This window comes from Heptranchias perlo, chromosome 17 (assembly GCF_035084215.1).
Source record: "Heptranchias perlo isolate sHepPer1 chromosome 17, sHepPer1.hap1, whole genome shotgun sequence".
NCBI classification, from domain to species: Eukaryota; Metazoa; Chordata; class Chondrichthyes; order Hexanchiformes; family Hexanchidae; genus Heptranchias; species Heptranchias perlo.
In genome coordinates this window covers 16,693,819-16,717,754 of record NC_090341.1, presented here as the reverse complement: position 1 = coordinate 16,717,754, position 23,936 = coordinate 16,693,819, and the positions used below count along the sequence as shown (strand labels likewise).

Sequence of the window (23,936 nt, the reverse complement as noted above, 5' to 3'; positions counted from 1 at the left end):
ACATCCACCCAACAGATCAGACAGGGCCTCGGTTTAACGTCTCACCTGAAAGACAGCAGTCCCTCAGTACAGCATAGAAGTGTCACCCTAGATTATATGCTCAAGTCTCTGGAGTGGGACTTGAACTCACAACCTTCTTTCTGACCCTGAGGCGAGAGTGCTACCACTGAGCCAAAATTGTTGTGGCATAGCAGAAGGAATTTCATTGGGCTTCTGACCTGTATCATGCTTAGGATCACTCAAAGCTGAAATTTAGTACCAAAAGTGAGAAAGTGATCAGCAAAAATATTCAAAAATAACCTTATTAGTGCAAAATATACACAAGTCTTTTCTGACTGTTAATTCAGCAGTAGTCATAAAGAAACAATTTTACCTGGCTTTTGACTGCAATCATGTGTCGCAGCTTCAAAAAATGAAAATGTAAAATCAGCTGATTCTTCTTTTACAGCATTTTTACTAGAAAGGTAATCAAAAGTGTGCTGGCTGGTTTCAGTCTCAGTACTTTGAACCAGAGTGTCATCTTTCTTATCCCATGCTACTTCTTTTTCTTTGGTACTGGAACTGAACATTTCTTTTAAGTCCATATTAACATCATAATAGATTTCTTTTGATACTTCTGGAAGCTTCTCAGCCTCTTCTCTCCTTTTTCTTCTTTCTGCTTTGCTGGAACATTTGTGAAATAAGTCATTGGTTAAAATGTAAATTTGTCTATCTTGGCTCAGATATCTGTCAACTTATCTTTCGGTAATGGAACACAAACTTCAGATCAAATTTCTAAGGTTAATGGGTACCACATGTTGGGGTTCCAATACTGTCTTGAACCATATCCCAAGAAAAGCTATTGATCTCAACGGGGCTGCTGAGGTACTTTCCACACTCTTACAATGATTGTTTTCAACTTGTTGAGAAAAAAAATTTAAGAGCTCAATAGATTGCTCTTTGCTCATGGTTTCCCATCTCACACAGCAATCAGTGCACTTAAAAAGTAACTAATTGCATTGTGCTTTGAAACATTTCAATATAAGTATTATTTATAATGATATGGAATCTTGAAAGCTGTTGAATCTCTCATATTTACCCTCTTTTTTATACAAGTTTATGAAGGACATTCTCTAGATTTCTTCTAATGAGGTTTCAATCTCATTCCAAAATGGATTTCTTTCCTCTCACCCTCACTGCCTCATGCCATCGAATACTGACATGATGGTTCACATTACAATGTCCATAAAGCTTTCGCCCCAGTAGTGACTATACTCATTAACAGCTGATTACTTTTATGTAATCTCAGGGGTGGCAAAGGTGGATATGTAAACAAGGCAGTACAATAAAGCCAGTAATACAAGCAAATGCACTTGTGCCATCACAGTAAACCTTCGCAAATGGCTTGAATTAGTATATACTATAAAATCTATTGTCATTTGGTTGAGGTTTCAAGACAATGAAGTGATGAAATTCAATACAGCTTTAATATGTGGGGAAATTGCATGTTTTATGCTCTCTGCTTCTTCTGAATGACTTGTACAGATTCTTCACAGCAAGATTTTGCATTAATTTTATTAAAAATTTGAAAATGAAATACCCTTTTATAAAAAGTGCATTTCAACTTGTAAATTTAAGAATAAAGTTATATTTGAAAATTGTAGTTTTACCAAATAATGCAGGGAATTGAATTTTATTGGATTTAGAATGCCTCATTTTGTGAAAGTACAGAAGCAGATGAAAGTGATTCTTCTTTGGAACCCATTCTCAGATTTCCACTTGTCCTGTTGCAGTCTGATTGGGAGGGATGTGAAAAAGCATTAATCCTCTTCACACAAGTCTGACCCAGATTAAGAACTCACAATCATAAACCCATACCTCACCATTCTGTAGCACAATGTTTTGGACCATCAGTGCATCATACCACCGCACAATTTTAATCAATTTTGGCAGGAAAGGCAACTCTATATTTTTGTTGTACAAGCTGTATAGAGTCCTTGTTTTAAGAACATAAGAAATAGGAGCAGGAGTAGGCCATCTGTTCCCTTGAGCCTGCTCCGCCGTTCAACAAGATCATGGCTGATCTTCTACCTCAACGCCATTTTCCTGCACCATCCCCATATCCCTTGATGCCTTTAATATCTAGAAATCTATCGATCTCTGTTTTGAATGTACTCAATGACTGAACCTCCACAGCCCTCTGGGGTAGAGAATTCCAAAGATTCACAACCCTCTGAGTGAAGAAATTTCTTCTCATCTCAGTCCTAAATGGCCTGCCCCTTACTCAGACTGTGACCCCTGGTTCTAGACTCCCCAGCCAGGGGAAACATCCCTCCTTGCATCTACCCTATTGAGCCCTGTAGGAATTTTGTATGTTTCAATGAGATGAACTAAGCATGATCACGAAGATTATGGTTCTTGGCATATATATCACAATTAAATGACAGTATTGTCAAACATTCTGACAAATGGACAAATTACAGAAACACAAAAAACCTAATTATACTTTTATATTTGAAAACAAAGTGAAAGGCAGATGATCCATATATAATTGTAGATTACCATGGTTTGCACCACACAGCATTTTCAGTAACAAAATTATGATCCTTACCTTTCTTTCTTGGTTTCTTCAATCTTGCTTTCATAGACAATATGATCTTCTCTTGTTGGATCATAGTGCAGAACAGAGACATCTCTGAAAGAAAGGAACATTTTGGGGAAAAATATTGATAGACTTCCAAATAAGAAATACAGTAGGTACTACAACAAAGTGAAATTATAAGTGCTTGCAATTACCAAATTAAAAAGGGTGTGATTGAAATGCTTTACTTTTGTAAAACTTATGTAGAATCAGAGAGGATAGTATTTTGTAACATTTTAACTGGACAAATGCTGGTGTAAATACAGTGAAACTTGATTTAGGGTGCAGCTGTACTGCATTTTCATGTTGATGTGAAGCAGTGTCAGTTGTTTGCTTTGGGAAGCTGTCTCACACCATTTTGTTGTACATAGTGAGTCTAACTTTAATGCAGTATGAAGTCGGCTTTATAAAATGTTCAGATGATCCCCACTGGACCTAGCCACTTTATAAATCTACTGCAGAGTCTTTAATGTTTTGAAAAAACAGATGCTCAAAATATTAAAACATTTACGGGCTGAGGAACAGAGCTCTGTGCTTGTATAACAGGCAAATTACAATTCACAGCCTGCAACATAAGAGAGATATTTCTGGCTGTACCTCACAGCTTGCAGTTACCTGATCACTTGATTATAACTACAGCCTTAAAAGAGCAACTGAGTAATACTGGTCACTTATTATCAGACTAATTCTGTATTAAAAGATGCTCTGAAATCACTCATGACAGAAAGGTTGTGATGATGTTGAAAAATTAATCATTTTAGGCAGTTACCAGTTCTACATGTACGAGAATTAGAGTTATTTAATGAATACGTACTTGAAATTTTTGGATTTTGCTTGATCTTTGCTGAATTTAGTCGTTTCAACACCAACTTGGATAATACTCTTCAAGATGTTCAGAGCTCTCTTTTTCTCTGCAGCAAACTCTTCCTCCTCAGCATTTTGGCTTCTGACTGTAACTGATTCTTCTGTAATAAAAATATTATAATCCTTATATGAGATAGTATTAAAATGCCTGTACCTGTCTTTACCTGGCATTCACGCATACGGCAGGGGTTACTGGATAGCAATCAGGAGTGTGAACCCTGGCTGGATTTTGGTCTCCATTCCCACACAACTCTCTCTTTTCACTTCCTGAATTAGAGTCTTGCTTTCCCCACCACCATTCCAACAGAATATCTTCTCTGTCCCTCTCTGCTCTCCCCACCCAACTTGTGTAGATCTTCAACAGGGTCCCCCTGTCTCCAACTCCTGTTCAAGGTTTCTTTACGTCTCCAACTCAAGAGGATCTCCACCTCTCCATTCCCCTTTGCAATAATCTCTCTCGCCCTTCCCCATTTCTTAATAAGGATGAAGGAAGTTAATTTCTTCATTGGAGATGGACCCCTATGTAGCAATTATTACTTTTCTTTTCCTCCTTCATATCTTTATTATTCTTTTCCCTCATTTCATTTTCCCCTTTTCTCCCCTTACTCATTTTTCTTACCGCGAGGGAGAGAGGATACAATTTTTCCTAGTATAATTTTCTGACTCTCCTATCTCTATGTAGAAATATCACTTTGTTCCTATCTCTTAGATTTTTAATCAGAGAGCATAAAAATGTTGACATACATAAATTTTACAGCTCTGATTGTCTGATACAGTAATGGCAAAAATAGGATTGAGCTGGCTGATGTTGCAGGCTCAGCAGTCGGCACCAAATTTTCTGATGGGGAATCCCTTTCCCCTAATTTGAATAGACTGCTGGCACATGAAAAGCTTACACAGAGGGATTGGCTGGCTGGAATGCACAAAATTCAGCAAAACAGCAATTCTTAAAAGGCTGCAGCTCACCATTAAAGGAAATGTTGGGGTGCTGACAAAATAGTTGACTAATTATTCAGTGTTATAGCAGAGACATGTGGGCAGCACTGCTACTTTTGATCATAAAGGGTTAGAGGTTCTGCTGCAGGAGGTGCACCAATGACGGTGGCGCTATATGGGGCTGAAGGCCATTCTCTGATAAGAGCACAGGTGCAAGCTGCAAGGGGGGAGGCCATTGACTGGGCGAGTGCATTCACCCAGGTGCCTCATACCTGGTATCAAATGAAGAAATTTGCTGGTAACTGTATTCCTCATTTTTGCTCAAATTTCGTGTGTTGTTCATCAATTGTGGCACCAACCCAAGCTGTAACTGGGAGATATACTACTTTAAGTGACTGTGCTTTTGCACACACTCTTTCATTGTGCCGAAGCTGGATGGCACACTTCTCGAAGTGGCAGCTGAGGAACAACAAATAGATGCTGAAACAACCAGGCCACTGTGCTCCTCTGCTGTCAAGGGGTTTTCTCAGGGTCAGCATTATCGGATGCAGAAGATAGACTTGTTCTATGAGCAATCCACCCACTTTTTTTTCCCAAATATTGTGACCACCATGGACTGTTGTACAATGAAAACATCATGGCGCATTCTACATAATGGCCACTGACATATATAATCCTTTTGTGATCATATACTAGCTGAACACTGCAAACTTCTTTTGCTCATTTAAGCCATGGGGTTATTATAAGGATACCCGATTCCCATACAGCTCCCATCTACAATGCACTGCATTTGATGGAACTGTGCCACCCAGTGACAGCTGTGCACCCTGACCAGCTAGTGCCTCCTTCCAGACAAAAAGTGGAGATGTTGGGACTCACAAACTTAGCATTTGCCACTTGCCTGATACAGGTGTGCAGTGCAGACTACCTGATGTGACAGATGTTTCCTATGGGAGAATGAGGTGGCATGAAAGCTTCATGTTGTGGTAGCTTTCCCTTAGCATCATAGTATAGTATAGCATAGGGTACGGTAGCATAGTGGTTATGTTACTGGACTAGTAATCCAGAGGCCTGGACGAAAATCCAGAGTCATGAGTTCAAATCCCGCCACGGCAGCTGGCGAATTTAAATTCAATTTAATTAAATAAAAATCTGGAATTAAAATACTAGTATCAGTAATGGTGGCCATGAAACTACCGGATTGTCGTAAAAACCCATCTGGTTCACTAATGTCCTTTAGGGAAGGAAACCTGCCGTCCTTACCCGGTCTGGCCTATATGTGACTCCAGACCCACAGCAATGTGGTTGATTCTTAATTGCCCTCTGAAATGGCCTAGCAAGCCACTCAGTTGTAAAATCTTGCTACGAAAAGTCATAATAAGAATAAAACCGGACGGACCACCCGGCACCGGACACGACAACGGCAAAACACCAAGCCCAGTCGACCCTGCAAGGTCCTCCTTACTAACATCTGGGGACTTGTGCCAAAATTGGGAGAGCTGTCCCACAGACGAGTCAAGCAACAGCCTGACATAGCCATACTTACAGAATCATATCTTTCAGCCAACGTCCCAGACTCTTCCATCACCATCCATGGGTATGTCCTGTCCCACCGGCAGGACAGACCCACCAGAGGTGGCGGTACAGTGATACACAGTCAGGAGGGAGTGGCCCTGGGAGTCCTCAACATTGACTCTGGACCCCATGAAATCTCATGGCATCAGGTCAAACATGGGCAAGGAAACCTCCTGCTGATTACCACCTACCGTCCTCCCTCAGCTGATGAATCAGTCCTCCTCCATGTTGAGCACCACTTGGAGGAAGCACTGAGGGTAGCAAGGGTACAGAACGTACTCTGGGTGGGGGACTTCAATGTCCATCACCAAGAGTGGCTCGGAAGCACCACTACTGACCGAGCTGGCCGAGTCCTGAAGGACATAGCTGCCAGACTGGGCCTGCGGCAGGTGGTGAACGAACCAACACGAGGGAAAAACTTACTTGACCTCGTCCTCACCAATCTACCTGTCGCAAACGCATCTGTCCATGACAGTATTGGTAGGAGTGACCACAGCACAGTCCTCGTGGAGATGAAGTCCCGTCTTCGCACTGAGGACACCATCCAACGTGTTGTGTGGCACTACCACCGTGCTAAATGGGATAGATTCAGAATGGAACTAGCAGCTCAAAACTGGGCATCCATGAGGCGCTGTGGGCCATCAGCAGCAGCAGAATTGTATTCCAGCACAATCTGTAACCTCATGGCCCGGCATATTCCTCACTCTACCATTACCAACAAGCCAGGGGATCAACCCTGGTTCAATGAGGAGTGTAGAAGAGCATGCCAGGAGCAGCATCAGGCGTACCTAAAAATGAGGTGCCAACCTGGTGAAGCTACAACTCAGGACTGCATGCATGCTAAACAGCGGAAGCAACATGCTATAGACAGAGCTAAGCGATTCCACAACCAACGGATCAGATCAAAGCTCTGCAGTCCTCCCACATCCAGTCGTGAATGGTGGTGGACAATTAAACAACTAACGGGAGGAGGAGGCTCTGCAAACATCCCCATCCTCAATGATGGCGGAGTCCAGCACGTGAGTGCAAAAGACAAGGCTGAAGCGTTTGCAACCATCTTCAGCCAGAAGTGCCGAGTGGATGATCCATCTCGGCCTCCTCCCGATATCCCCACCATCACGGAAGCCAGTCTTCGGCCAATTCGATTCACTCCACGTGATATCAAGAAACGGCTGAGTGCACTGGATACAGCAAAGGCTATGGGCCCCGACAACATCCCAGCTGTCGTGCTGAAGACTTGTGCTCCAGAACTAGCTGCGCCTCTAGCCAAGCTGTTCCAGTACAGCTACAACACTGGCATCTACCCGACAATGTGGAAAATTGCCCAGGTATGTCCTGTCCACAAAAAGCAGGACAAATCCAATCCGGCCAACTACTGCCCCATCAGTTTACTCTCAATCATCAGCAAAGTGATGGAAGGTGTCATCGACAGTGCTATCAAGCGGCACTTACTCACCAATAACCTGCTCACCGATGCTCAGTTTGGGTTCCGCCAGGACCACTCGGCTCCAGACCTCATTACAGCCTTGGTCCAAACATGGACAAAAGAGCTGAATTCCAGAGGTGAGGTGAGAGTGACTGCCCTTGACATCAAGGCAGCATTTGACCGAGTGTGGCACCAAGGAGCCCCAGTAAAATTAAAGTCAATGGGAATCAGGGGAAAAACTCTCCAGTGGCTGGAGTCATACCTAGCACAAAGGAAGATGGTAGTGGTTGTTGGAGGCCAATCATCTCAGCCCCAGGACATTGCTGCAGGAGTTCCTCAGGGCAGTGTCCTAGGCCCAACCATCTTCAGCTGCTTCATCAATGACCTTCCCTCCATCATAAGGTCAGAAATGGGGATGTTCGCTGATGACTGCACAGTGTTCAGTTCCATTCGCAACCCCTCAAATAATGAAGCAGTCCGAGCCCGCATGCAGCAAGACCTGGACAACATCCAGGCTTGGGCTCACAAGTGGCAAGTAACATTCGCGCCAGATAAGTGCCAGGCAATGACCATCTCCAACAAGAGAGAGTCTAACCACCTCCCCTTGACATTCAACGGCATTACCATCGCCGAATCCCCCACCATCAACATCCTGGGGGTCACCATTGACCAGAAACTTAACTGGACCAGCCATATAAATACTGTGGCTACTAGAGCAGGTCAGAGGCTGGGTATTCTGCGGCGAGTGACTCACCTCCTGACTCCCCAAAGCCTTTCCACCATCTACAAGGCACAAGTCAGGAGTGTGATGGAATACTCTCCACTTGCCTGGATGAGTGCAGCTCCAACAACACTCAAGAAGCTCGACACCATCCAAGATAAAGCAGCCTGCTTGATTGGCACCCCATCCACCACCCTGAACATTCACTCCCTTCACCACCGGCACACAGTGGCTGCACGATGTACCATCCACAGGATGCACTGCAGCAACTCGCCAAGGCTTCTTCAACAGCACTTCCCAAACCCGCGACCTCTACCACCTAGAAGGACAAGAGCAGCAGGCACATGGGAACAACACCACCTGCACGTTCCCCTCCAAGTCACACACCATCCCGACTTGGAAATATATCGCCGTTCTTTCATTGTCGCTGGGTCAAAATCCTGGAACTCCCTTCCTAACAGCACTGTGGGAGAACCGTCACCACACGGACTGCAGCGGTTCAAGAAGGCGGCTCACCACCACCTTCTCAAGGGCAATTAGGGATGGGCAATAAATGCTGACCTCGCCAGCGACGCCCACATCCCGTGAACGAATAATAAAAAAAAGAGGCCATTTGGCCCATCGTGCCTGTGCCGGCTCTTTGAAAGAGCTATCCAATTTGTCCCATTCCCTTGCTCTTTCCCCATAGCACTGTAAATTGTCATCTACCATGTGTCTGCCCATTTCACCAGTCTATGTCCTCCTGAAGTCCGTTACTATCCTCCACATTGTTTAGTACATTTCTGAGTTCCGTGTCATTTGCAAACTTTGAAATTATACCCTCTATACCCAAGTCCAGGCCATTAATATATATCAAAGAGAGCAGTGGTCCGAATACCGACCCCTGGGGAACACCACTGTATGCTTCCCGCCAGTCTGAAAAACAACCGTTCACCACTACTCTCTGCTTTCTGTCCGTCAGCCAATTTTGCATCCACACTGCCACTATCCCTTTAATCCCATGGGCTTTAATTTTGCTGACAAGTCTATTATGTGGTACTTTATCAAACGGAATTTTGAAAGTCAATATACACATCAATCGCACTACCCTCATCACCCTCTCCGTTACTTCAAACAACTCAATCAAGTTAGTCAAACACGATTTTCCTTCAACACATCCATGCTGACTTTCATTTATTAGCCCATAATTTTCCAAGTGGCAATTAATTTTGTCCCAGATTATTGTCTCTAAAAGTTTCCCCACCACTGACGTTAGGCTGACTGGCCTGTACTTGCCGGGTTTATCCCTCTCTCCTTTTTTGAACAGGGGTGTAACATTTGCAATCCTCTAATCCTCTGGCACCACTCCCACATCTAAAGGAGGATTGGAAGATAGTGGCTAAAGCCTCCACAATTTCCATCCTTACTTCCCTCAGTTAGCTAAGATGCATCCCATCCGGACTGGGTGACTTTTCTACTTTGAGTACTGCCAACCTTCTACGATAAGAACCTGTTCTAGCTATTCTTTGTAGGTCATTCCACAGTATATAGCACAACTCTGTGGCTCAAAGGACTAAAAGACTCAGGTAGCACTGCACCTACGTTTGTTGGCCTCGCATGAACTCCTCCTCTTCAGCTAAATCATGCAGCATGTTCAGAAGCAGCAAGTATAATGAAGGAAAGTAATGGCAGAATCACTTCCCAAAAAAAATGCAATATTGGGAAAGTACCCAGCAAAACCAACTCATGCATGTAGCTAAATTTGACAGCACATGTGAAAAAAAAAAGTTTTCCAATCCATAAAAACCACACATCTCCCGTTAAGATGACTACTTGAGCAGCCCAGGTTCCAGGGTACCCCAGTTATCCATGTCACATAGGCAAGCTGCATGTTGTGGGTGGAGGTTCACTAAAGGTCAGGAGATTTTACAAGGCATCTCTTACATACCAGTAGCATAACCTAATTTTCTTATCTCAAATTGACTGTCAGAAATTAGGGCGCAACACAAATCAGATACGTGAGGTAAGGGCTGTATTGTCTGACTCGTACCCACTGGCAACAAATATGGCTCTATACTGAGGGTAAAGTCTTGGAAAATCAGAATTGTTGGAAGTTCCCTTAAATTGTTCCCAGTAACATATAATCCAGTTCATGTTTCTTTAGTCTTTTGGTCCTCAAGGCCAACAATCCGCATCTTTTATTCCCTCCCACAGAACTGGAGGTGTTTGCTTGTTCAGAAGAAAAAAAAATTGCATTTATATAGCACCTTTCACAACCTCAGGATGTTCCAAACGGCTTCACAGCCAATTAAGCACTTCTGAAGTGTAGTCACTGTTGTAATGTAGGCAAACATGGCAGCTAATTTGCATGTATTTATCAGAGTATATTACATGTTCAAAAACATGTAATATACTCTGATAAATACAAACACTTATCCAAGCTCGGTGATTGATAAAATGGTCAAAAAAACAAAAAGTGAATATTTATATTTCATAGTTCATCATGGTCACCTGCATTTTCTTCTTCACTTTCCAAAAATCGTTCATCCATGCGAAATCTTTCATCTGTCCCAAATCGCGATTGTAAGGCCAACAGCTACAAAAGAGAGCAGAAATAACTTTTAAAAAGAAACTAAATATTGTTCCCTTTAAGTTCCTCACCACAGTTCTTCAGTCAAAAGGACATGTATATGGCCCATTTCCACACTTCTCAATTCCACTCTGCTAATCAACCACGAGGTATGCAAGAGCAGTGCAGGGTGATTCAATTCTCTCAGATTTCCTCTGGGTAAAGCTCCTTGTTTCGGTTTGCACATCCTTGGACATCCCAGGCAAGATCGGATTGCCTTGTGGAGAGGGTTATAGCCACAAGTCTGCATCTTATCACTGAGTGGCACAACATACTACATGATTTGTGTAATTTTACTTGACATTTGAGACTTCAATCAATAAATATGGTGTGAACTGTTACAGGAGGTAAGCACAAAAAAGCTTTAAATATATTGATTGAAGAATTTCAAATTGGATTACTGGAAGTGTCCTTCATTTTACCATTGCACCTATCTCCCTGGAATGAAGCATGCACAGAGTAATGGCCATTCAGCCAAGCTGGAAAGAGAAAATAACAAAAAATGAAAATTTGTACTTAAATGGAAACATTCTCAAGTTAAGGATAGCATCTTTGGATATCAAAAACAATTAAGTTCCTTAGTTAATAAGAAAATTTGGTTGCAATATAAATAACCATAATTTTCATTCCATTTAGAAGCAAAGAATATATGCTGTTAATTTGGGTCAGGTCATCTTTCCAGAGCTATATCCTGAAATCAAATGAACAATGATGAGCTTATTATTACATGAAACACTCAACTATTATCTACATAAATTGATGATAATTACCAGTTCAAATTTTTAATCCTTCTGTGCACTGCAGTAGACAAAAAAAATTCAACTGAAGCATTCAGACAAGATTTCTTATATTGGCATCTTTCTCACCTTCTGACCGGCTTCTCCTTCAAACTGAGGCTTAATTTTGAATCTTCCATTGTGATCATCATCATCGCTTTCATCCTCCTCCTCACTACCATCAAATAATTTCCCAATGGTTCTATTTTTAAAATCCTGAAGATAGTTTAGAAGAAATTGAAATCCTTTTAGTTTACAATAAAGCAAGCTGCTATATTATTGAGAGCTTGAAGAGATAAAATCTCCTGAAATGTTTGAATATCTTGCAAAATTAGAGCTGAGGCAAACTTTTAATAAGGGCTAAGAGTAAGGACACAGAACTTTCACATACTCATTGGCCTTTGAAAGGCATCAAAATTAAGATGACAAATTTCTTTAAAAATGCTAAGTCAAGTGTCCACACTCCGAGGTAATGTCTCTGAGACATACAGGTAAGGAAGGTTCTTGTGGCAGAAGTACTACAATTGGCTCCAGCACCCCATAGCGAAAATTGGCTAGAATTCAAACTCCTGTTCACTAACCAGCTACATCTGGTGGAAGGGTTGTTGTGTAGATGTTGGGCAAAGACACAATAGGGTTCACTGTGATGTCCCGCACAGTTGGATAGGCTGCCAGCACTCACTGTTAAGGCTCACACAAGAATAATGGTCACTAATGCAAGGTACAGAAGAAAGACTGTGCCCCATGAAACTGTACCCCAGAAATAGGGTCACCAACTCAAGGAGGACATGAGTCAAGAAAACTGAAAACAAACTATACTCCTCAGATGGGTCAGTGAGTTTATCAAGTAAATAACTGACCAGAAAGACTAGGAAGGTGCGAGGTCAGATCCCCAGTCTGCATCAAGTTAACTGATCTCAGCTGAGGCGGTGGCAGGCTTTATTATCGGGGGGGGGGGGGGGGGGAGGACAGGAATGGGCCAGAGTTCTCAATTCAGATTGCTATCCAGCCACCCCTGCTGAAAGTGCATGTGTGTGGATATTGGGCAAGCTTAAGGTTAGATAGGCCATGATAAAATAGCCAGTCAACAATCACCAACTTGGCTCACATATGAATTAGCCACCGGCAGATGCCTGTGGAACTGGCCTCTCTACTCCCAAGGTCCCAATCACAGGTAAAGCCATCTCTGATCACACTTCCATCCCTCACCACTTACATTCCCCTACCCCTTCCAACACCACATCATTCAGTGTGCTTCCCTGGAAAAAAAACTCCAATTTACTGACAAGTGCACTTTCTAAACCCCAACTGCCGAGCCTATGGCCCTCCATTTGTCAAAATATTTCTGAAGCCATAGATCTGCTCAACTATTCCCTCATGTCCACCTTTGATGCCCTTCTCCCCAGCAAAACCTTTACTTTCTCCTCTCTCAGTCAACGCCCCCTGGTATGGCCCCCAGCTTCACTCCCTCAAGTCGAAAGGGTGCAAACTTAAGCATATCTGGCACCTAACTGGTTTAGTCATCCATCACCAGATCAGGTTCCCTCTCCTCAGGTACCGTACCTTTCACTTTTAAAATGATCATAATCACCCCCTCCTCAAAAAGACAAATCCTCGACCTTTCTGTCCTTGCAAACTACTGCCCCATCTTCAGCCTTTCAAGTTTTTGAACATGTTGTTGCCTCCCAAATCCATGCCCATCTTTCCTGCAACTCCATGTCGGAATCTCTCCAGTTTCCGTCCCTGACGCAGGACTGAAATGGCGTAAGCAAAATTACAAATGACATCCTCTGTGACTGTGATGCATTAACTCTCCTTAACCTCTCTGCAGCCTTTGCCATGGTTGACCACACCATCTAACGCCTTTCCTCCACTGTCCAGCTCAGTGAACCTTGCTTGGTTCCACTCTTAGCTATCTGATTGTAGCCCTTCTTAAACCCGACCTCTTTGACTAAGCCCTTGGGTCAAATTTCTTAATACCTCCTTCTTTTGCTCTGTGTCCATTTTTGTCTGATTGCATCTCTGTGAAGGACCTTGGGACGTTTTTCTGTGTTAAAGATACTATATAAATCTAAGTTGTTGTTGTACCTGAGCAAGGAGTCAAATGATTTCTGGAGAGGAAAGAAGGGGACAAAAGTGGAAGAGAAGAGAAAATAAAAATCAAACCATAAATTGAAATAAGCGTCCCATTTGAAAGTGTGTAGAAAGTTTCAAACCAATTCTTTGGGGATGCGGATACTTGGCACAAAATTTTCCACAATTCAATACAACTGGCAGTCTCAGAGGACCCAAGAATTGCTTCTTCGGGAAACATAAAAAGGTCTCACTGAGGCCATACTAGGAATAATTTTGAGATTGAAAGCTAATGTACATTGTTACTATAGAATGTATGGGATTATTTCACAACCAGTCACGTTACACTCGAACCAGGACAGCTTGATGCTGAGAATTACAATTACAGATGGCTTTCACCGTGACAAACACAAAAATTTACCAAAAATATACAAATGAAACGCAAAACAAAAATCTTACTTTTGCAACATGCAGTTTTTCTCGGTTTTGTGCACCTTCTTCCGCTGATAGGTTTGCATTTTCTGCTTCAGAACTGCTGCCAACGTCTTCAAACGGTGCTTTGCTCCGCACTTCAATATCCAGCCGAGAAATTTTCTGCTCACTTTCACTCTCTTCTTCAAAATCAAAGACTATGTGCTTCCCTTTGGCAGGTTTCTGACTCTCCTATAGTAAATATATATATAAAAAAAAATTAAGGTGCATTTTTGTTCAGGGGCTAAAGGGAGGGATAGTCAGTGGGTGAGACTGTACAGTACTAACTTAGAGGTCATAATGAAGAGAAGTTATGTTAATAAAAGGAATAAAATGATTATTTACTGCACAACAATCTCAATTTGTGCCAGCCTGTCTTCATGAATGGGGAGAGAAGTAACGGGTAGACAGTTGTGTAGGAATTTGTACTGTTACTTCCAATTTTTGTTTGTTCACCCTGTTCATACTTTTCTTGTCAAGTTGTTTGGATAACTTTAAAGGGCTTGATAAATTAAATTTCCTCCCCTTTCATGACATTTGCTGCTATATTTCCTTCTTCAGCCAGGAGAGCTGAAAAGTCGGTTTCAGTCTACCTGAAATCAAGTATCAAAAAGGAGCATGGAGATGCTGGTTTCCTATTGAAAAACAACCAAGATAATTTCCCTTTTTGTACAAAAACATAATCAATTCCCTTCCGAGTTTCAAATTTTATATTGGACACTTGGGATAAACCTTACCCAATCTTGTTATCAGGAAGTGAAACAACAGATTATAAAGTACTAAATAATAACCAAAATATAAACAAGTTAAATGGACTCACCGTCCTTTAGACTAATATGTATTGCACTGAATTTAAGAACTGAATATGTTATTTCAAGATTCTAGAGCAGATTGAAGGCACTTCCTAAAGGATTTTCCCTTATTAAAATGGCTGCCCTTTGATTTCAACTGAAGGCAATGGATTCATCCTCTTGTCCTTTAAATTATCGCTTGGACTTGGACCGTTACCCCATTCAAATCAGTGATGACTCTGAAGTCGTAGGCACTAATTTCAATTAACAAAAAAACAAGTATCAAAGTTTTCTTTTTAAAAAGTTAATTTTAAAAATGTAGATACACTGTAGCAATTACCATGAAACATTCTGCTTTTTACTGCTCTAAAGCTTATCTTGATATTCTTAACCTTTCTATCACAGCCAATTTAGAATGTTACAGATGCCAACCAATGAAAGCAAGCAGGCAGGGAGGCAACAGACCTGTTCTCCATCAAACGTGTTGACCTCTGCACTCATTCCCTTTCAAGTTGCTTGGTGCCTCTCCAAATGGCCAGACTAAGATCAAGTAACCAGCACAAGGGGAATCAGAGAGGAAAAATTCACATCCAACTGTTACGTGGCTCAAGTCTATTTCTTTATTCTGAATCAACATATTTATGAAGCTGATACTGTGCTACTGCTTGGAGGTTTGTATTGCAGTATGCATTATCATATTATATGCTTATGAATATACTGTAAAATGTGTGGAATATATCACACTTTCTACAAGTTTTTAAAATGATGTTCAAACCTGGGGGCTCTTATTGTGGGCGTGCAGGAAGTCTTTGGAATAACCTATATGATGGATTCACAGTAGTTAGTAATCAACAGTAAAAACAAACAAAGTTATTCTTGGCTGACTAAGAAAGTGATTTGAAGGAGAAAATAATAAATTGAAGACTTGCTGAAATCAATCTTTCTTAAATTAAAAAACAATTGAAGTGAAAATTCCTAACATACCAAATTGGAGAGGGCCCCCTGAATGAGTTTCTTTTGCATCTCTGCCTCTTTCTGTCTTTGCTGTAATGCAGCCAGTCTTTTCTGATTGTCCAATAAATGTTTATCCAAACTTCCAGTAACTCTTGCAGCTAAACTACAAGTAACATTCTCAGCGCTGAGGGAAATATTTGGTTCATTTTTAATCAAAAAGTGCTTTGCAGCACTTCCATCAATTTGAACTTTACATTCTCTCTTTTCCTTCACATGGCCGCTTTCAGTGACAAGTGAAGGTGAGGGTTTAATCTTCTGAGAGTTGGTTTGCTTTAAATGCACCGTCTTTTGTTTTCCAGCTTTTACATCCTCATTGGAGTTTTCGTAATCACTGCTTTCATCTCCATTTAGTACTGTGGAGCTACACAGTTTGTGCGTTCCAGATTTCAATTTTTCTTCTTTACTTTCAGATATACCACAGATAAGCCTGTGGCGAGGAACATCTGTGGTGGATGTGTTGATTTGAAGAAATTTTGTTCCTTTAAATGGTGGTGGTTTGCAATTACTTTTCACATCACCATCAGAATCAGAAGATATCACATTCTTGACTCTATTAACTTTCTGCTTTTTGTCAACAGATGTGGTTGCACAAGCACTGCATGATTCTTTATCCATCTTCCTCTTCACTTTCAAGAAGAATTGATCACTAATTACTTTATCTTCTTTTCTATTTGCTTCTTTTACCTCGGAGAGGCTCTGTGTGCCTTTAAAAGGAGGCGGGTTAATCAGCTGTTTGTTTGGTGTCATTTTATGGTCACTGCTGTCCTCATTCTGAATAGCTGGTATCATGCCGTCTGCTGTGGTGTTTTTCTTCAAGCCAGGCATGTTCTGGGAAATTATCGTACCTGAATTTGATGGCAATAGGTTTACTGCAGGAGGCTGTAATGAGTTACATTTAGGAAAGTGCACTTCACTTTCTTCTTCCGATTCACCATTTTGTTTCTTAGATTTGGAGGAACTATTTACTAGCTGTTTAAGGTCAATTAGTGATAGGTCTATTCGGTAACAGCCACTCATCATTTCTTCATAATCAGAATCCAAATTGGATTCAGAACTCTCTTCTACTGATTCTTCATTACTGCTATTACTGTTAGATTCAGACTCCTCTTTCTCAGGATTACCTTCAGTCTTGGAGTTCACAGAATCTGATTTTCCATTAGATTTTGTCTTTGGCGAATTTTTGCATGGAATCATTTTTGCAGAGATAATTTCGTCAGTGTCAGCAGAATCATATTCACTACCACTGCCATTTGATTTGTGATTGATACTAATGCCTTTCAACATTTCTTTTGAGTAATTTAATGCCCAATGAGTTTGATGTTTTAAAATGTAATCCTCACCAACCACCTCCAAAGGCATGTCCTGTGCATTTACATTTGTCTGACTAAGCTCTTCAATTTTATTTTTCTCACTTTCAATGATCAATTCCAGTTCTTCAGAGTCAGAATCACTGTATGCCACTTGAGCTTTTGACCAAATATTCCTTTTGTTAGAGGCAGTGGTTTCTTGTCTGCCAAGGTCTCGATTCATGGAGCCTGCAGATTTAGAAAAGGCAAACTTATTCCCCGTCATACTAATCAATTCATCCTTAATAGATTCGCTTTTGGCATTATGTTCAACTGTGTTTGAAGACAGTTTGTTTGCTTGGAAATTGCTGTCAGAAGCACTGGAATCCTCGGTATTGTATTTGTTGATAGCTAGCTTCTTTTTCTTAACAGGTTGCGTAGGAGTAGGGAAGTCCCCTCGTCTTTTCTTACTCATTTCATCATCTTGCTCTTCAAGATGCCATGTAAGGTTTGTTACTGGAGTTTTGATTTCTAAATCTGACATATGATCTAGCTTCTTGATATTATGACAATATTTAGAAGGATCATACTTTATAATGTGAAATTAGTTAAGGAATGTATAGAATAGTATTTCTAATTTAACCAAAATGATAAATACAAAACACTAACATGCAATTTCTTCAGTTCTTTTCATTTTCAAAAGGATTATAATCCACTGTAGAACACAAGTAGGGTGAATTGGGAGCTAGAATGCACATTCAATTCTTATTGCTAATTAACATTGTACTCAATAGTGTCAACTCTCGCCTGTGAGTCAGAAGGTTGTGGGTTCAAGTCTCATTCCAGAGGCTTGAGCACATAATCTAGGATGACACTGTCGAAGATGCCGTCCTTCAGATGAGATGTTACACCGAGGCCCCGTCTGCCCTCTCAGGTGGGTGTAAAAGACCCGCTAGCACTATTTCGAAGAAGAGCAGGGGAATCCTTCCCAGTATTTATCTCTCAACCAACACCACTAAAACAGATTATCTGGTCATTATCTCATTGCTGTTTATGGGACCTTGCTATATGCAAATTGGCTGCTCTGTTTCCTACATTACAACAGTAACTACACTTCAAAAGTAATTCACTGGCTGTAAAGCGCTTTGGGACAGTTTGTGGTCATGAAAGGCGGTATATAAATGTAAGTAGTACACGAATCACAAAAAGTTAGTATGCAGGTATAGCAAGTAATTAGGAAGGCAAATGGAATGTTGTCATTCATTGCAACGGGAATGGAATATAAAAGTACAGATGTTTTGCTACAGTTGTAGAGGGCATTGGTGAGGCCACATCTAGAATACTATGTGCAGCTTTGGCCTTACTTAAGTAAAGACATAATTGTTTTAGAGGCGGTTCAGAGAAGGTTCACTCGACTGATTCCTGAGACGAGGGGGTTATCTTATGAGGAAAGGTTGTGTAAGTTGGGCCTGTATACATTGGAGTTTAGAAGAATGAGAGGTGATCTTATTGAAACATATAAGATCCTATGGGGACTTGAAGGGATAGATGATGAGAGGATGTTCCCCCTTGTGGGAGAAACTAGAACTAAGGGACACAGTTTAAAACTAATGGGTCTCCCATTTAAGATGGAGATGAGGAGAACTTTTTTCTCTCAGAGGGTTGTGAGTCTGTGGAACTCCCTTCCCCAGAGAGCGGTGGAGGCAGGGTCATTGAATATTTTTTAAGGTCGAGTTAGATAGATTCCTGATTAACGAGGGAGTCAAAGGTTATGGTAGGTAGACGAGAAATTAGGGTCGAGGTCACAATCAGATCAGCCATGGTCTTATCAAATGGCAGAGCAGGCTCGAGCCTGCTCTGCCATTTGATAAGACCATGGCCTACACCTGCTCTTAATTCGTATGTTCATAAGTCTTCCTTATTTTTTTTCAAACTCTGACTTCCCAAGAGATTGATTATGCCAATCCCAGTTGGGTAATCGAAGAGTGATCTTTTACTGCACAGTTCAGACATGTCTCCTGAAAAGTTGACAAAAGAGCACTATCATTAATGGTGTAAGATAATGCATGTCTGGCGTGGATTGATCACTTTCTTGATGGAAAAGGCCAGTGTAAATAAGAGGAGAAACGTTTTGAAACATTTTTACATTAAAATCCAGAGAACAATTTGCAGGGGGAGGGGTGGGGGAAAAGAGAACATAGGAACAGGAGTACACCTTTATTGATAAAAAGGATATTTTCTTCCGATCTTTTTGTCGGAGATGAAGAATGGGCAACACTCTTCCAAATTTACTCACAATCCAGTCCTGAGGAAAAAGAAATTCATTATTTAAAGTACTTTATTATTATAGAAGTAATACTTAGTAGTAGTAGTCACGTTTTTGTGGTAGTGTCACCTGATACACAATCCTACATTATGTGGCCAAGCAGAGTTAACTTGTTTAGAAATACAGCATTACTGGTTGACAGTACAAACATAGAGCACAAAAGCAAGGAAGTGATGGTAAACCTTTATAACTCATTAGTTAGACCTCAGCTAGAGTATTGTGTCCAATTTTGGGCACCACACTTTAGAAAGGATGTCAAGGCGTTGGAGAGGGTGCAGAGGAGATTTACCAGAATGGTACCAGGAATGAGAGAATTCAGTTATAAGGAGAGACTAGAGAGGCTGGGATTGTTCTCCAGGTGCACTTCCAATTAAGGGTGGTGGGGAAAAAACTCTTGGAATCATTTAAGAGACAGTTGGAAGCTGTGATGGGGAACTAAATTTTTCTTGACAGATGAGGCATGATGGGCCATTTGTACTTATTGTGATTTTATGTAAGGGGAGTGGAATTTTCTTTTAAAGCCTATAAAAATTAGATTATTTTATCATGATGTGGAGATGCCGGTGATGGACTGGGGTTGACAATTGTAAACAATTTTACAACACCAAGTTATAGTCCAGCAATTTTATTTTAAATTCACAAGCTTTCGGAGGCTACCTCCTTAGTCAGGTGAACGATGTGAAAATGAAATCCTCGAGATGAAATCGCATTTATAATTCACAGAACAATGCTTGGTGAGTACAGACAGTTTTTTCAACTGCCCGTTGCCAAGGCAATCAGTGTGCAGACAGACAGGTGTTACCTGCCAGGTCTCACAGAATATACAAATCACCAAAAAAAAAACAACAAACAAAAAAAAATAGAGAGGTAGAAACATAGAAAAGACAGCAACTGACCCGTTATATTAAAAACAGATAACATTTGTTCGCTGGTGGGGTAACGTGTAGCGTGACATGAACCCAAGATCCCGGTTGAGGCTGTCCTCGTGGGTGCGGAACTTGGCTATCAATTTCTGCTCGACGATTTTGCGTTGTCGTGTGTCTCGAAGGCCGCCTTGCAGTACGCTTACCCGAAGGTCGGTGGATGAATGTCCATGACTGCTGAAGTGTTCCCCGACTGGGAGGGAACCCTCCTGTTTGGCGATTGTTGCGCGGTGTCCGTTCATCCGTTGTCGCAGCGTCTGCATGGTCTCGCCAATGTACCATGCTCTGGGGCATCCTTTCCTGCAACGTATGAGGTAGACAACGTTGGCCGAGTCACAGGAGTATGAACCATGCACCTGGTGGGTGGTGTCCTCTCGTGTGATGGTGGTATCTGTGTCGATGATCTGGCATGTCTTGCAGAGGTTACCGTGGCAGGGTTGTGTGGTGTCGTGGACGCTGTTCTCTTCAAAGCTAGGTAATTTGCTGCGAACGATGGTCTGTTTGAGGTTGGGTGGCTGTTTAAAGGCGAGTAGTGGAGGTGTGGGGATGGCCATAGCGAGGTGTTTGTCCTCATTGATGACATGTTGAAGGTTGCGGAGAACATGGCGTAGTTTCTCCGCTCCGGGGAAGTACTGGACGACAGAGTACCCTTTGTCGTCCAGTACTTCCCCGGAGCGGAGAAACTACGCCATGTTCTCCGCAACCTTCAACATGTCATCAATGAGGACAAACACCTCGCTATGGCCATCCCCACACCTCCACTACTCGCCTTTAAACAGCCACCCAACCTCAAACAGACCATCGTTCGCAGCAAATTACCTAGCTTTCAAGAGAACAGCGTCCACGACACCACACAACCCTGCCACGGTAACCTCTGCAAGACATGCCAGATCATCGACACAGATACCACCATCACACGAGAGGACACCACCCACCAGGTGCATGGTTCATACTCCTGTGACTCGGCCAACGTTGTCTACCTCATACGTTGCAGGAAAGGATGCCCCAGAGCATGGTACATTGGCGAGACCATGCAGACGCTGCGACAACGGATGAACGGACACCGCGCAACAATCGCCAAACAGGAGGGTTCCCTCCCAGTCGGGGAACACTTCAGCAGTCATGGACATTCATCCACCGACCTTCGGGTAAGCGTACTGCAAGGCGGCCTTCGAGACACACGACAACGCAAAATCGTCGAGCAGAAATTGATAGCCAAGTTCCGCACCCATGAGGACGGCCTCAACCGGGATCTTGGGTTCATGTCACGCTACACGTTACCCCACCAGCGAACAAATGTTATCTGTTTTTAATATAACGGGTCAGTTGCTGTCTTTTCTATGTTTCTACCTCTCTATTTTTTTTTGTTTGTTGTTTTTTTTTTGGTGATTTGTATATTCTGTGAGACCTGGCAGGTAACACCTGTCTGTCTGCACACTGATTGCCTTGGCAACGGGCAGTTGAAAAAACTGTCTGTACTCACCAAGCATTGTTCTATGAATTATAAATGCGATTTCATCTCGAGGATTTCATTTTCACATCGTTCACCTGACGTAGGAGGTAGCCTCCGAAAGCTTGTGAATTTAAAATAAAATTGCTGGACTATAACTTGGTGTTGTAAAATTGTTTACAATTATTTTATCACACTGGACAATATACTATTTTGCATGAATTCTTATCCAGAATTTCAATCTGGGTAAGAAAATAATTTTAGCAATTGACTGATGCAAAATTATTATTTTACATTAAGAATATGATACAATTATTACTTGCCTTGTGTTCAGGTACTTCTGTTCCTGGTACAGCAGATCTAATCATGAAGTTTTCAACACCAGCTTTCTTTAGAGACTCTACCACTTTTGCTTTGTTGTCAACTTGTGGTTTGTGTTTATTTTTAGTTGCATCCTGTCGCTCTTGAGCAAGCCTACAGCAGGTAGTGCAAAATAGTGACTTTAGATGTAAAACTAACCCAGCCTGTTAAAGTGAAATGTAAAAATAAAAACTCTTGACTTATTCTTGAAATACCAAATGGCAGAAGCACAGCTTTCTTCATAACATCTAAAATGTAAAAGTTAGATTTTAAAGTACCTATTTAATAATTCAAATGGGAATGTCTGTTTGCAAAACTTTTAAGTTTTGGATTTAATTTATTTAGATTGCACTGAAAAATAAGAGAGTAAACAGAACGCCAATGGAGTTTGAACAAGTGTTTTCCTCAGCAGTATGGAGGACGATTCTGGAGCAGAAATGACTGGTATCTCAACAAATTATAATATAAATATGTATTTACTACAACTTGTCAATTAAAAAAAAAATCTATTTTTTGTACTGATGTAAACAAATTAAACTATACAAAGTTACATCCTGTGGAAAAAAATGAAGTGCTGGAAAGTTATGAAGATTAAATTCTCAAAAGACTTTTAAAAGTGCAACACTGCTTGAACTTTACAGAAAAAAATCAAAAATTAACAATCTGCAAGAAGATTAACTAGTACCACTCACTTATGTAAAAAGCTTTCTTTGGCTAATTCAATCTGCAGTGTTCCACCTTTCCACTTTGATTTATTCAGAATTGACATACCTAGAATCATCAAAATAAAATCTAGTCAAAGAGTAATTTGAAAAATGCAATCACCATTCGCTGCTAGTCCTACAAGCAAAATGTTAAAATTTGAAACCACCAACTGCACAATTAGGCTATACATGGACCCTCACTCTACACCCAATCTGCAATAATTACTGGTTGGTCATCTGATTAAGTTGGGGGAAAAAAGTGATACCAGGATTAACTGTGGCTTAACAGAAACCAGAGATAGCCAGGAGCAATCTCTGCAGATGCTTATACGTTTACATTTTTTGTCATCTTAAGTTGATCTGCCATCGTATTGTTCACAGATGAAAATGTAAAATTAAATGAGTCTCCCTTTTCCGCAACTCTCTCTGCTGGTATCCCACGTGTCTCATTCTTTCCGTCCATATTAAACTCCTTCTGCTTGAGGGCGTCTGTGACAGGGTGAGGATTGAATGTAGCTCTGTGAAGGACAGCTCAAAAGCCACACAGCTGCAGCCTCAAGAGGCGAGAGCGGACCTGGGAGAATAAAAGAGGCATGGGGAGAGTGGACTTGGGAGAATAAAAGAGGCGCCGGGAGAGCAGCGAAATCAAATAAAAAAATCAAAAAGTGACGTTACAGAGGGGCACCGGGGGTAAGTCAGTGTAAGTACATAGTTTATTGGTAAGTGTTTATAGTGGTTACCGTGTTTAGTGGTTAGTATCTTTAGTGGTTGGTCTGTTAGTGTTAGTTAAAAAGCCTTAAAGCTAAACAAACAGTTGAAAAGAGCAGGGAAACCCAAGCAGTTAAACAAACCCAGGGAAAAATCTCAAAAGGTGACGTGATAGTCAGCATGGAGGGGGAGCGGCAGAATCAAAGGAAATTAAACAAAGTCTTTAATTTACCATATACACACTATCTTTAACTATAACCTATAAATAAATAATAATTAATTACTAATTAATTTAGCAGTGGAG

General features: G+C 41.4%; 1 protein-coding gene across 4 annotated transcripts in view; it reads right to left on the bottom strand.

The window, feature by feature from the left end:
* Positions 1–23,936, bottom strand: part of nol8 (nucleolar protein 8) — a 51,984-nt gene that overhangs the window by 6,302 nt on the left and 21,746 nt on the right. For 3 of the 4 annotated variants that reach the window (XM_067998624.1, XM_067998625.1, XM_067998623.1), the window contains exons 4-13: positions 22,913–22,991; positions 22,184–22,334; positions 19,398–19,466; positions 15,846–17,759; positions 14,059–14,262; positions 11,617–11,742; positions 10,633–10,717; positions 3,435–3,585; positions 2,591–2,674; positions 374–663 (exon numbers count right to left, since the gene is read on the bottom strand). In XM_067998624.1, the coding sequence (XP_067854725.1) occupies positions 374–663; positions 2,591–2,674; positions 3,435–3,585; positions 10,633–10,717; positions 11,617–11,742; positions 14,059–14,262; positions 15,846–17,759; positions 19,398–19,466; positions 22,184–22,334; positions 22,913–22,991 (3,153 nt within the window). The remainder of the gene's footprint in view (positions 1–373; positions 664–2,590; positions 2,675–3,434; positions 3,586–10,632; positions 10,718–11,616; positions 11,743–14,058; positions 14,263–15,845; positions 17,760–19,397; positions 19,467–22,183; positions 22,335–22,912; positions 22,992–23,936) is intronic. The other variant, XM_067998626.1, reaches the window with a different exon arrangement.